The sequence below is a fragment of the Eublepharis macularius genome, chromosome 8 (assembly GCF_028583425.1).
Source record: "Eublepharis macularius isolate TG4126 chromosome 8, MPM_Emac_v1.0, whole genome shotgun sequence".
In the NCBI taxonomy this organism is placed as follows: Eukaryota; Metazoa; Chordata; class Lepidosauria; order Squamata; family Eublepharidae; genus Eublepharis; species Eublepharis macularius.
In genome coordinates, this window is record NC_072797.1 from 43,226,241 (window position 1) to 43,241,700 (window position 15,460).

The window sequence follows — 15,460 nt, forward strand, 5'->3', positions numbered from 1 at the left end:
CGCTTAATTTTCTAGCTAATTTGTCCCTAAACTAAAAACGCTTGCTGTTGTGAGAATGTCAACTGATGCAAGCATTCATCATCTTTCTTTTTACATGATGGCAGACTACAGGAGGCAATACTATGGATTGCTGCTTTGAGAGTAATGCCGAACTGATTATTTTATTCTCCTCTACCTCTCTCTCTCACACACTTTCTCTCCCTGTGATTCTCTCAAGGGCAAATGCCCCTACCTGGCAGAAGTCAGCAGTGGTTGCTAGTGCATGGTTTCCAAGCGTTCAGTGGAAATAAACCTGGATCTGCAGTTTTTGCAGAAATTTGAACCCTATAGTGGAAATACTGTTATTTCCCTTAGCAATCAGCAAAGACTGAAAAAAGATTAGTGACTTGCATCACTGTGATACAGTATAGCATTTGGCAGGTATATATATAGTTCAGCAGCTGAATTAGATGGATTACATTTTTAGAAAAGGTGTTTTCAAATTGAAGAATTTCTGGAAACAAAGTTTAAGGTTGTGATGCATTGCTTTTTTTTTTTACAGTTCGATCTTGCATGCAGGGAAAGATTCATCTTGCATAACAACAGTGCTGCTGCTTGCCAAAACCATGATGTTAAGGTCCTGCTGCTTCTCATGGGTCTCTTGGTACCATTCCCTCATCACCTCAGAGTCATGGGTTGGAATTAAGGTCACCTGCGACAGAAAAAAACATTCCTCATCAGATCCTCATCAGTTTTAACACACCATATCAATACTGGTTGGAAAGCGTATGTCTTAAGTACGGGTACATGTGAAGGATAATTAGGTCCAGGAAAGCAATTGATATGAAGTTGGAATGGATCCTATGATGCTGCAAAATCTCGACTCCATTCTCAAGGCAATGAGACCAAGACTCAGTGGCAGATCATCGGCTTTGCATGCAGAAGTTCCCAGGTTCAGGTCTCTGAATCTCCATGTAGTAGGTGCTGGAGAGTATCGGCCAGTTAGAGTGTACACTGACCTTGACAGACCAAGGACTGACCCTGTATGATGCAGATTCTGGTGTTCATTATACATTGCAGCTTTCAGAAAACCACACTTGTAATTAATGGAGCCTCTGCAATCTCATTGGCCTATCTTCACTATATCAGTATGTTTCAAAATTCTAAAGATGTGTGTAATGTTAAATAGCCATTAAAGTTTACCATAGCCTTTTTTAATATATATAACTGGCACCCATGCCTGTACATGGATGAAATCAACAGCAGCCCGTACACGGGATTTCTCTATGGTAGTCCCTACCCTGTGGAAAGGCCTGCTTGAGGAGGTCAGGAGAGCCCCATGCTTCTCACTTTCTGTAAACAATGCAAAACCAAATTATTCAAAAAGGCTTTTTACTCAGATAGGAGGGTGGTATTGTAGGGAGGGGTCTCAGATGTTTCGCTAGAGTTAGAGACCATAACAACAACAACAACATTCGATTTATATACCGCCCTTCAGGATGACTTAACACCCACTCAGAGTGGTTTACAAAGTATGTTGTTATTATTCCCAAAAGAACAAACACCCTGTGAGGTGGGTGGGGCTGATTGACCCAAGGTCACCCAGCTGGCGTCAAGTGGAAGAGTGGGGAATCAAACCCAGTTCTCCAGATTAGAGTCCCCCGCGCTTAACCACTACACCAAACTGGCTCAAAGATTTCACCACTATGTTGCCTTACATATTATATGTTGCTTTAAATATATACTCTTATATACTACCTGTGCCTTATGTTGTCTAATGTCAGTCCTAGAATTGATTATGTTCTGTTTCAGCAATTCTTCAACTTCCTACTGTATCCTTGCTAATGCTATATCTTTGTAAACTTGTATTTATGACATTGTTTATGACATTATGACATGACATTGTTTATGGAAATATCCTTGACACTGTATGGAAATGCCTGCCCTTTTCCTTGATACTGATTGTACTGATCTCACACTACGTAATCCGCCTTGAGTCTCAATGAGAAAGGTGGACTATAAATGACATAACTAAATAATAAATAAATAAATAAATAAATGTCTCTGGAGTAACATTAAAAAGACCCAACTATGTGGGTGAAGGCCAACTGTGAGGATCCCAACCAGAGAACTGGCCCTTTGTCAGGAAGAAAGAGGAGAGGTGTTCACTCCATAGGAAAGGTCCACAAGAGCACGCTCGAGCTGTGTTTGGATCATTGGAATGATCCCCCAGGCATCCACAAGTTGTCCATGGAAACAGCATTTAAGATATGGTTTAACAGGCCCTGCTTTCAAAATCTTGGATGTAAATCAGGAAACAATAAACAACACAATCCATGATTTACTTGGAATTCAGTCAGCTATACGAGAGAAGTTAATATATAGACTGCACACAACTTCTGAAAAACAATCTTCTATATTAGTAAACCACAAGTTGGGACCTGCAAGGACTTGAGGGGAGGCATTTCATTTCCCCCTCCCCCACTATGTTCTTTTTCCCTTCTTTGCCCCCCATAGCCTCTCCACCATTTCCTGCTTCCTTCTCTTTTTCTCACCCACTTTTGTCTGCTCCTCTGTTTTCATCTTTCCCCTTTCTCCTCCCCAGTAGCCTTTTCCCTACTGCCCAGTTGCATGGTGCCAGCTGAGCCAGACCCAATTGCATGATGGGGAACCTGCAAGGACTTGCAGGGGTTACTTCACTTTCTCCTGTATCCTCTCCTCCAGACTATTTCCTCTTTCCCTCCTCCTAGCAGCCTCCATATACTCACCTTTCCCTGTGTCCTTCTCTCCTTCAAACCCACTAAACAGCCTACCTTTTATCTGCCCCCTTTCATCTTTATTTTTAATTGTCTTCATTTATATAATGCATTTCTTCACAATCGTGATCCAAAGCAGCTTACATCATTCTCTTTTCCTCTGTATTAACCTCACAACAACCCTGAGAGGTAGGTTAGGCAGAAAATGTGTGACTGGATCAAAGTCTCACAGTAAGCTTCCATAGCAGAGTGGTGGTTCAAGCCTAGGTCTCCTAGGTCCTACTGTGAAACGCTAATCACTACACTACACTGGCTTGAGAGAGGGATAGCTGTTGAACAGTAGCAAGCACGTCATGCAAGTCATGTAGTATCAAGGCATCTGGTGGTTGCTTCTAAGCCTGACCCCAATGCGTCTTCCCTCAAAGGCAATAACAGGGCCTTGCCTGCTTCCCTTGCCTTTTACTGAAAGAAACCAAGCCTGGAATATTGGCTGAACTGTTACAGTTGTCTGGCAACAGCCACTAAGTGTATCTGGTTAAAGCTGCAGGTGCTTCTTTCATCATGTTGGATTTTTTTTAAAAAAAAAACCTTTCCGATTTTTCTGCAAACCTGGGATATTTTTCAGGTGTGTAGAAAGATCTGTCTTGTCTGTTCACGGCTACTGTCTCCAGACTGAAGTATCCTCAGATCAGGGCCACTTGGCTATTAATATATAAATTTCTTCCCACTATAGCTGAAATCTTATATTGGTTTATAGGTAGAGTCAGGGCTCATTTTGAGGGGGAACGCACAGGAACACAGTTCCGGTAGTTCTCCAAAGAGGTCACATGTCAGGCGCCCCCGCCCACCTGATTTTTGGCCATTTTGGCCTGGATTGGGCCCAAAATGGCCAGGATTGGGCCTAAAACAGCCAGGATTGGTCCCAAAATGGCCAGGATCTGGCATCTTACAGGTGGTGGATCACTTTCCCGCTCTGCAGCAGCCCAATTCTGACCATTTTTGGCCCCTTTTCAGCCCGTTTTTGCAATTTTGGGCCCAATTTCGGCCCTGAATGGCCAGGATTGGGTCCAAAACAGCCAGGATAGGTGAGGTCAGGGGGTGTGGCATATCCAAATCAGTTATGCCAATGACACACTTCCGGTGATGGCAAGGGGCGTGGCATATGCTGATGAGTTATACTAATGAGTTATGCTAAGGAGTTCCTGCAGCTCTTTTTCTACGAAATGACCCCTGGGTAGAGTAAATAGAGTGCTCTCAAACTTTTTAAAGTAGGATGCCCCTTTAAACTTACTATATTTTGGGGGCCCATTTGCAAAGTAACTCCATACTACTCTATCTCCACTCCCAGTTTAAAATACAGACATCTCACATCAGCTAACACTGAACAACTCTATCATGTGTGGCTGTCCACCAGCTTATACTATACAGCTGTTTGGCTCTGAGTTTTATCTAAAAATAGGGTCTAGTTTTCATTTTATTCCTTTCATATCTTAGTGGTAGGTGGCGAGCTTTTAGTAATATTCCAGTTTATTTGAAACTTTATCAACTAGTTTTAGTTTATCAACTAAAATTCTTTGATCATTAACAGCCCTCTTAAAAACATAAACATCTGCAAAAGTTTAAGAATCTTTTTCAGGTGTTGCCTTTAAACAGAGGACAGTGTTGCTCATTAATTACAGGCTTTTATTAAAAGTTATCTTTTCTTCAATGATATTTTTTCACTTTTACTAGACAAAGCTTGAGGATAGAATCTTATCTCTCTGGCACCTCTTATGGTCTTGGCTTAATAGGTTGTCCCAGATTTTATTTTATTTTCAAAGGTTAATGCACAACTACTACAGAGCCTACCTGCATGTTGCTTCCCCACTGAGCTTTGCCCTCCAACAGGGAGTCCAGGACAGCCCTGCTTGGTTCTTCAGCGGCAGGATCATTCCCACTCACTACATAGTAGGAGGACCTCACCCTCTTGAAAAACTCTACATCAACATTCTTGCTATTGCTGTGGTTGGGAATGTAGACTAGGTCCAAATACACCGGAGGTCCTGGAGGCACAGATATGGATTTTGTGGGTTTTCCATTTCCAGGTCCTTAAAAAAAGAGAAAGTTTTGTCTCAGTTATTGGTGATGAAATATTAATAATCTGCTATTGCGTCCTTAGAAGCAACACACTTCAAGAGTTGGATGGAATGGCATTATCATGTTTTTTATGGTATTCAGATGCACTCCCTGGGCCATTTGTGTTGTTGTTATCCTATTAAGCCTAAAGGTATCTCAAAATATGACTTCAGCACACTTTTTAAAACAGTCTACCCTTCCTTCAAGAAGCTCAGGATGATAGAGCCTTTCATTGGATCCTCCCAACAACTTGATAAGTTGATTAGCTGAGACAGACTGGCTGCTCAAAGATCACCCCAAGAGCTTTTTGGAGAATGGAATTTGTAACCACGTCTCCCAGTTCCTACTCTAATGCTCTAGCCACTAGACCTCACTTAATCAGTTCAAAAGCCATGGAGTAGAACGACATAAAAACTTACCTGTGGATATTTTTATAAATCAAAACAACAGAGAAATTAAAAACTTACCCAAGAGAAATTGTGATTCCCGAATTGCCATTTTAAAAAGAATTAAACATGGATTTTTCAAAGGAATTCGTTCAATACCCCTTAAATAAGTCTTTCTATTTATGACAATATGAATTATCATGCAGTTGTCCAAACTGGAAGAATCAGAAATCATGCTGACCAAAGACAAAATAGGAGGAAAGCAGAGGGCAAATACAATGCACAATGTATAGTTCTATACCGCTACTGTACTTCTTCAAACAAGAACAACAGGGCTTAAAAAATAAACTAGAAATTCAGATGTAATAAAGACAGAGCATGTGCCGGAACAGCATGTACTAATTGTGGTTCAAGAGCTATGAATCACCCGAAATAATTCCTGTGCGGACACCTGTCCTTTCCCTCCAGCATCATTTTACCCACCAGGTTGCCAATGGTAAAACAAGGCTCAATCTTATTGCTTCAAGTCATTTCAATCAATACTATAATTGTTCATGATTATCCATAACAGTTTTTTAAAAAAACATTTATTGAACCAATTGCAAGAATATAAGGAAAGCAGAGTAATAACAAATATATCAAAAACGTTAATTTATAATACATTTTGCATGAAGAAAAAAGAGAAAAGAAAAAGGATTTTTTAAAAAAAGTATATAAATATATATGTGTATATATGAAAGTGTATAAATCGTTAGCACTTTCATTTTACGCTTCCCAATTTCAGCATTGTGAAGATTAATAAAATTAAATATGGTATTGATTCTAAAAATTTGGCATTGCGATCTCTTCCCTTTTTTTTGAGTAAGTCTGATTTAGAATCGAAAATAGATTGATACAAATGGTTAGGAGCCTGTAATTGTTTTACTGTAATGTATTCATAAAAGGGTATCCATTTTTCGTAAAATTGTGAGTTTTTAGAAGATACACTCTGATTGCATAAATTATTTGTTATTTTTTCAATAATAACAAAGTCCCAAATTTTCAGGTTTCATTGACTGATCAATGGTTTTGTTGATTTGTTCCAATTTAAAGCTATTAGATTCTTTGCTGCAGTTAAAAGCGTCGATATTAAATCTCTCTTAAGTATAGGAATGTCAATGTTTTGCCATAAATCTAAGAAGATTAATTGTGAGGAGAAAGGAATCTTAAAGTTGGTTATTAAAAATATATGATGGATAATATCTTCCCAAAATTTGCTGATAATGGGGCACTGCCACCAACAGTGGGCATAAGTACCAATTTGACCACACTTCCTCCAGCAAAGTGGTGAGTAGGTTGGTATGATTGTGGAGAGTTTCTTTGGGGTATAATACCATCTTGTGATTATTTTGTATGTTTGGAGTTTCAGATTGATATCTGGCATGTTAACTAGTTTAGATGACCAGATTTGGTTCCAAAGGTCTGTTGTAAGTTGACCATTACAGTCTTGTTGCCATTTAATTTGAAAATTGGCGACTTTTGGTTTTTCGGTGAGAAGTATAGTGTTATATACCTTAGCTATAAGTCCTTTTCGGTTTTCATTTGTTGATTGACTTAGTATAACCTCTAGTTCACATTTAGGTGAGCGGAGTATCTCCTTTAGTTTTATTTTAGAAGCCATGTGTGTCAATTGGAAATATAGGAGCCATGGTATGGCAATTATCCATAACTGTTAACGGTAGTGTGGGAGTCTATGAACGTGATGATGGTGGAAAGTGTTCACTAATAGCAGTATCTAATGCTTATTTTCTTTCAGACGTTGTGTTTCCTAGTATAATTGATAATGGACATAAGTTACACCGATTTATATATTTGCTATGCACCCAAGTATTTGTTATTCCCCATTTACTGAGCAGCCTTGTAAATTCAGAAGGATCTTCCTGAAAGTTCAGCCTGTAAATAGAAGATCTTATATGCATTTTATCTAAACTCACTGTGCACTCTAGTTCTTTCAGCAGTTTGTAATATATAGACCTATTTGATGGGCACTTCCCAATCCTAAGCAGACTTACACTCTTCTAAGTCCACTGAAGCCAATAGTCTTAAAGGGTGCAATTCTGCTTAGGATTGCACTGTCGATTCTTCTTTTCTGCTTAGTGTGGCATGCTGCCCTGTGGAATGTTACAAGTATTTAAAGTTTAAAATGAGAGATGTTGTGGAGCAAAGATTCCTAGCAATCCTCTCCCCTATCCTGAAATTTGAATACTTAAATGTGATTACTCATCAGTAAACCAAAGGCATTTTGCCTTTGTAAGACAGTGCTCTCCTTTTAGTACTGTGGGTTGTATAATTTGGGCACAATTAGGGAATCAACCAATTCTCCATGCCTTACTCTTCCCAAAATAGCACAATGCACATGAGAAACATGGCAATTAGGGTCCCTTTTGCACTTACAGTTTAAACTGCCATTTATGAACTTTTGCCTCAATTGTAATGGCTTTGGCATGGCACCCCCACATTCCACACTGTCCAAGGCAGTTTTGATTTGGCGTCTTGTTTTTCATTTTAGATGGGCTTTCAAGCCTTTGTGAATTTTCGGGCTTTTGGGGCTTTGCGATTCACATCACACTTTTTTTTTTAAACTTTGAGCATGTGTAGTAACTTTGCAATGTTGGAACACATCCCCCCCACCCCCACCTGTATTTGCTGATTGGGCTGTCCTGCGCCCACTGGACAGACAATTGGTGGCAGAGTTCTGGGGGAAAACATGTACTTCCTGTGCTTGTTCCACTCTCATTTATTTTTTAAGCCAAGCCAGGAAAGGGTTAAAATGCTGCTGCTTCATCCTCTCCTGCTTCCCTGCTGCTTTGTTTTGCAGCATGCTTGGGAGTTTTTTGGCATTAGCAGAAGGCACTGGGAGGAAGGGAAAAGCAGCCATTTAACCCTTTCCCGGCTAGCAGGGAATAAGCAGCAAAGTTAAGACTTGTTCCTGGCTTTGGGGGGGGGGGGAGTGTGTGTGCATACCTGGGAGGAAGGAAGCCAACAGAGAAGCAGCCTTATGAGCCTTACTTCACTTTACTGATAAAAATGGTGGGAAAAGGAGTTCAGAGAGCTGAGGAGGGTGGGAGTGGTTAATTCCACACAGACCAATCAGCTCCTGGGGAAAAGGAGAGGGGGGAGAAGAGAAGCAGAAGGGGAGTATAGAGTTTGTCCTGACATTAATTGGGCCAGACACGACTTGGCAGCAGCTTCAAAATAAAATCGGGGTATGTTCTCAGTTGGATAAATCATACCAGGGACAAACATCAGTACTGCGTCCCATGACCACCTTACAAATGTGAAATGCAAACATGGAAAGCAGAACAGATACTGACATGTTTTAAAGCCCCAGTGCAAAAAGGACTGTAGTCTTGCCCAATCTGGAACACTAAAGCAGGGCCTCATCAGGTTCCATCAGTGTGTAGTACAACATAGTAGCACTATTATTACCAAAAATGGTCAACATGTATCTGTAAAGTCCACAGGTGCTTATGACTGGGCCCTACTGGTGTGCCTATAGATGTTTAAAGATGTTGGTACATAGTTCACATATTTACTTTTAGAAACACTGCTGTAGGCAAGTTGCCATGTTAAGTGCAGATTTCATGCATATAGATGTTACCTCTATGTATTACAATTGTAACTTCTTACCTGCAGTTGCAGTTTTTGCAGACTTTGATGCTGTAGTATTGGTTATATTCTTCGTTTCCTTGTCTTTTTCCTCACTACGAGAAGATTTTATTTCTGGAGTAGAGATGTTTTTTGCAGCTTTCTCCACAGATTCTTTCTTCTTTGGAGAAGCTGTTCGTGAAACTTTATCCAATGATTCTTTCAAGCCACCAGGCTTTGGTGAAGAAATCTGCTTTGATTTGCTGTCACTCTTCTTGGCAGGAGAGGAGGACTTGGTCTTTGTACCCTGCTTTTTAGTTTTTGTCTTTTCTTTCAGATCTTTCCTCAAAGGCTTGCCTAAGTTCTGATCAATAGGCAATGCTTCTGGGTCTACCATTGAAACATCAGGGTGTCGCGGTGAAGGGCTGCGATCTTGCAGTGGCGCTGGAGGAGGGTCTATATGTTCGTATGTAATTGTTTTATCTGTCGGAATAGTTTCAGATTCATCTTCAGAGTCAATGTTAGCATCTGCTGTAATAGAAGGGCATTCTTCTGTTTCAGGGGGCACATCTGAGTCAGTCTGTGATGGGGCAGACTCACTGACTGAGGTCGGGGGGGTTTCACCACATAGGCGTGCTGGCTGCTTTCCTCCTGGAGGAGGTGGTGCACCTCCAGATTGCGTTAACGGCTTCTCTTCTTCTTGGGACTGCTCTTCACTTGCAAACCACTCTAAGGGATTAGGGTTGATAAAGGAAGGTGAAAGTTCTGTCTTGGGATGCTTGTATTCGCAGGAAGAAACCAGGCACAGATCAACATCTTGACGAGTCTCTGGTTTTTCAGAAACAAAGTACCTATCGACCTCGTATTGGTAGCTAGCCATGTCAGGTGATCTGGTGGCCTTCCCAGACTCTTCATATGAGTAATTGACATTTTCAGGTGATTTGCTGCTTCTTCCAGTGGTTTCATAAGAATAGCTGACAGTCTCAGAAGATCTAGTGGTTTTCTCAAAGGAATAATCAAAGGCTTCTGGTGACTTGGTAGCTTTTTCATTTTTTTCAAAGGAGTAACTATCATCCTCTGGAGTTCTTGTGATTTTCCCAGCTGTTATATAGGAGTAGTCAAGGGCTTCAGGGGATCCACTGACTTTCTCTATTTTTTCATAAGAATAGCTAACAGCCTCAGGTGATCTGGTGGTTTTTCCAGCTGTGTCATAAGAGTAACTAAGAGCCTCAGGTGATATTGCTGTTTTCTTAACATCTTCCTGTTTTGTACAGGCTGAGAACTCTTGACTATGATCTATTAGTGGATCTTGAACTACTAAGGTATGGTAGCCTAATGATTTATCTGGGGACATAGGCAATGATAATGAAGGTGAATGGCAAGCAGAAGTTTCTTTCATAATGGGAGGGGCATCTGAGAAACTAGGTGAGTATAAAGGAGATGATTCTCGTGGGGTTAATGGAGATAAGTCAGACTTTGGTGAAAGTTTTTCTCCCAGGCTGTGCACTTTTTCTGACGGGAATGTAGAGTGCAGTGGCATTTCACATGGCGGTATAATGCCAGACACACTTTCTTCTTGTAGTGGAGAACTTGCCTGTGATGGTGTATGGGCGGAGGAGGAAGAGGGTGAAGCCTCTATCTGAGATACTGAAATAATCTCAGAAATATCTTTTTCATGGCCAAAACTTGTTTGTTCTATGGGTGATATTTTATGTGGGAAAGAGTGATCCTGTATGTCTGATGGGCTATAATCAACTTCAGTTGGTCCATTTTCAGATATATGATGCATAGCAGCACCCACTGTGGGATATTCAGGAGACTGTCTGCTGAAGTCCATCGCCAAAGAATGTTCAGGGGAATCCTGGCCAAATTCTACTGACATAGTAGATTGTTCAGGGGACCTATGATCTTGAATAGGCGTCCTTGATTTTGCTGTTTTAGGGGAGAAGTCTGGAGGAGAAATGGACATAGGTCTTGGGCACTCTTCTTTAGATGGAGACATTTCTGTTTCCTGAAATGTCGTTGGTGTTTGCACAACGGATACAGAAAGAGAGTCATCTACTTCAGTAGAATGAGGGGATCCTACTTCAGCGTGCAGTGAAGGAGATACATCATCAGTAGTTGGTTCTGGAAACGAACTAGTAGCAACGGAGGCTGTGGAAACAGATGCCACTCCTTCAATATGGGAATAAGTGTCTTCTGCAACAACTTCATCAACAGGTGTTGCAGACTTATCAGACACTGTACTTTCTGAAATAGACATTTTAGTGTCCTCTTTGAAACAACTGAAATGACTAATATCTACCTGTGTAGGAGAAATATCTCCTGGCTTCTTTTCTTCCAAAACCAATGCAGACTGAGTTTCTGAAGGTTCTAAATCATCCTTTTTCTTTTCTAGGTCAAAATCTGATTGTGATGGTATAAACTGCATCTCTTTTTCCACTTGCTTTTCTTCTAAAACACTCACAGAAGTAATTTCAGAAACTGGGCTCTTCTGCAAAGGAGAAACATCTATTTCACTTTTCTTTTCAATGGGACTTTCAGTTTCTCTGGCTGGAGATTTTATATCATCAGCACTCAAAAATGTATCATAAGGAGACTCTGAACCTATCAATGGTGGACTTCGTAGAGGCGAAAGCACTTTTTCAAAAGGCGATTCTGAATCAGGCACTGGTTCATCCATTGGACTTATTCTATGTCTTGCAATATCATCTTTGGCATCAGTAACTTCAAAGCAGATTGGTGCTTCTGATGCTTTTACAGGCATTTCAGATGGAAGATTACTTGATTTTTCATCAGTAGGAGACTGATAATAAGGTGTATGACCAGCACTACCAGCAGCTGATTGTGAAGGAGATACCACTTCTAAAGTTTTATCATCAGGACTAGGGCAATGCTCTTCGCGGACTTCATGATGCTTTTCAGGAAGTGATGTGAGAGTTGCAGTTTCAGTGGCCACTTTAATCTCATTAGGAGTCAGAGAAAAGTTCACACAACGTTCACTGAGAGGTGTTTTAGCAACTGGTGATAGAGGAGTTGGACTTTCATCTGGACTTCTAGTTGGGCTGTGCTTCTCATCTAAAACTTGTGAAATTTCTAAGTTACTTGTACTTTTAACTTCATGTTCTTGTTGGTGATACGCATCTTGTAAGGAAGATTTGCTGAATCTGTCTTCCTCTAAGGAAGAAGGTGGAGAAATGGTAGAAGCTGAAACATTGTAGTCTTTCCCTTCAGTGGCATCTGTTTTAGAGCCTTCAGATAACCCATTGAAAGCATCAGGCAGTGGAGAAAGTTTAGGCCGAGTACATTCTTGAGAGTACAGCACTGACTCATACTTAGTAATGTTAACATATTCCTGGGAAGGTGACTCACTTTCTTCATTATTCGTTTCATCACTCATCACATCCCTTGGAGTTGACATTTCATCCATTGGCGTTGGCTCACTGGATATTTCAATAGTTGATTGTGTGTAACCTGAAGTAGCAGTGAATTCTTCAGGCTGGTCTTCTCTGTTTTCTTCATCTGAAACAGTTGCTTCACTTTCTGAACCACCAGGTAAGGTTTCATCATGAATGGAAGATGCTGGCTCCTTAGCTGGAGACTGGGGTTCTGATTGCTTTGGTGGAGTAGTTATTTGCAAGGCATATTTATCATCAATCTCCCCAGCTTCTGCAGCTTTGTCTACCACAGCCATAACATAATCTTCTTCAGCTTCTATTTTTTCAGTTTCCTCTTCCTCATCTCTGACATCCTCTGTTTTGTCTTCTTCCTCAACTTCCTCCTCAGTCTCTTCTGTTTCTGCCTTTTCAAATGTGTCATCTACGTTTTCTCCATCTTCCACTCTAAATCCTGCCTTTTCATTGTATTTTAGATCTTTCAATTTTTCATACTCATGATGAACTTCAGTAATTTCTTTTTCAGTTTCTTGAGTCTCTGCCATATCCTTTGTACCTTGCTTTTTAACGCCTAGCAGTGCCTCTTCCTCCTCATCTTGCTCTTCTGCTTCCTCCGTCTCAGCCTTTTCTTCATAATCACCAGTCTCAGAAGATTCTTCAAAACCTGTTCCCTCATCTTCAAACTTTTCGTTGTCATCAACCCTGTCCTTTTCTACAGGCTCCAGTTCCTCAGGAGTTTGTTCACATTCTCCCTCAGGTTCAGTAGTAGTTATTCCTTCATCTGGGGAATCTGCTGGCCCTTCTGTTTTTTCTTTCTGAATTTCATAATCCTCTTTTTGTTCTGTATCAGTTAACTTTCCTTCATTTTCTATGATATCTACTTGAAGCTTTGTTTCTTTCACAACTTCAACTTCTTCAGCCTTTAACTCTTCAAAGTCTTTTGTTAAATCCTCCGGTGAAGACATAAGTGATCTCTCAGCTTCAAGTTCTTTCCCAGTAGCTGCTACACCTGCAGCGGCTACGGTTGCAGCAACAGCTCCCAATGCAGCCATTGCAGCTGGTGCTTCAGTAACCTTGATTTCTTTCTTCAGTGGCTTGCTTTTAACTTTTTCCTTTGGTTTCGCAAGAATCCCACTTTCTTTTTTGACAGATTCCTCCTTCTTTTGTGACTTCGGCTTTGTTGCAGTCTTTTTAGAGTCAGGCAAAGAAGCAGATGTTTTCTTTGTTTCTTTAAGAAGCTTTTTGGAGTCTTTCTTGGATTCCTTTTCTTCCTTTTTAATTTCCTTTTTCTCTTCTTTTTTAGCTTCTTTTGGAGGAACTTCTTTCTTTGATTCTTTTTTAGATTCTTTTTTCACATCTTTCTTGATATCTTCCTTCTTAGGCTTTTCCTCCTTCTTAGCAGGCATTTTTTCTTCTCTCTTAGACACTTCTTTCTTTGGCTTTATTTTCTCCTCCTGCTTTTCTTCAGGTTTTACTTTCACTTCCTTTCTCACATGCTTCTCTTTTATTACTTTTGGTTTGACATCTGCTGCTTGTTTTTCAGGTGTTTCAGACTTCACAAGCTGCTGTTCCTTAGCTGGCAGATCTTTTTCTGTCACAGAAAGCCTTGGCTCAGCTTTTGCTGATTTATCTTTTTTTACTGTGGGTTTTTCTTTGCTTTCTGCCTTTTCAGTCTTTTCAGGTGGGCTAGACTTCCCTGTTTCAGATGTCTCTTCTCTTGATTCTTTTCTGACTGTCTTGCTAGAGATTAGTTTTGTTGCAGGCTTGAGACTTTCCTTACTGTCTGTTCGCTGCTTAAGTTTTGCTTGTTTTACTGCTGGGCTAGCCAGGTTACCGGTTAGGTCTTTCTGTGTAACTGTTGGCTGCTTAAGGAAGTCTAAATGTTTGAGTCTTTCTAGTCCATCTAGTATGCTGTATTGAGTACTGTTTCCTGGGAAAAGAACTCGTATTATTTTCTCAGCAGGGTTTGCGGGATGCCATACAATCAAAGATGAGATTGATGTCAAGTAGGAAACAGGGATGTCTATCTCTTGACCATTTGGTAACACCAGTTCAGCTTTATCTTTACTTGTGCCAGTCCACTGGTGCATAAAATAATTTATCTCTTTGCTGTTTTTGACAGGGTTGAGCACATACATTTCAAGCTTTCCTACTCCCATTTTTTGAAAAAGAATGATGGGATCAATGGTGTTTCCTACATTTCTGAAAAGAGGCTCTGGTTTCATAGACAGCTTATTTAAGTACTGTAGTGTGAAACAAGCTTCCTCCACACTTCTTTTTAACCGAAAACTGGGGTCAGGATTAGGATTTCCCAGGCTGTCAGGGACATTGAGAAATATAACTCCTAGGTCAGGCGAAATTAGATTTTTCATCCAGTCACTGTTGGTAGTAGAACCTTGGGACTGTTCCTCTTCTAATTCTGCTATTTTCCGTTGTAGCATGCTATTAATTCCTGGCAGGTTGTCATCGCCAACGTGAGTGAGTAAAATGGAATCCACTCTGTCTAAATGTCGAATGAGCTTCCAGAAGCAAGACTTTCTTTCTGAACCTCCATTAATAAGCATGTTGAATCCATTAACTGCAAATAATGCAGAGTCTCCCCTCCCACCTGGGAAAATGTAACAGCAAGGCTTAGAAAGCTTCAGAAAACCTCCTGATGTTGGTGGCTCCAAAATATCAAAAGGTGATGGCACTTCAACTGATTCTGACAAGTACTCTGTAAATTCAGAAAGCCCTTCCATTTCAGGCAAGACAGAGGCAGAGTTGAGTTTAATATTGATGAAGTCTTGAAGGTTGTGTCTGTCAAGGTTTGAATTTTTCCAGTCCCCTTCCTCAGGACAAAAAAGTGTTAAGCTGGCTTTGTTGGCAGGATGTGTTGTACTCAATAATTCTCCAATCTGGGATTGTAAAACACAAAATAAAAAAGTTTGTCAATCTAGAATGAACCATATCAGATTCTCGTTAAACAAAAAGGTTTTCTCATTATTCCCATACATTTTCAAACAGTAATTCTTGTATTCTACTTCAAAAAGAAAGAAATCCACTCTTGTATATTCTGTGATAATTCTGAATAAAATCTGCACAACGTTTAAACAACAAACTGAACACAGTATACTAGCCTATTCTAAAAAGCTTCTCTGGATCATGCTGCTTGTTTATGCTGAAAACCTTGAACCACAAACTTAATTATAAATACAAGATA

The 15,460-nt window shown here is 40.3% G+C and overlaps 1 protein-coding gene across 1 annotated transcript in view; it reads right to left on the bottom strand.

Moving 5' to 3' along the window:
- Positions 1-376: 376 nt before the first annotated feature.
- Positions 377-15,460, bottom strand: part of MAP1B (microtubule associated protein 1B) — a 103,266-nt gene continuing 88,182 nt past the window's right edge. Inside the window, exons 5-7 of the mRNA XM_054986759.1 lie at positions 8,906-15,155; positions 4,584-4,822; positions 377-691 (exon numbers count right to left, since the gene is read on the bottom strand). Of these exons, the coding sequence (XP_054842734.1) occupies positions 536-691; positions 4,584-4,822; positions 8,906-15,155 (6,645 nt within the window). The 3' untranslated portion in view covers positions 377-535. The remainder of the gene's footprint in view (positions 692-4,583; positions 4,823-8,905; positions 15,156-15,460) is intronic.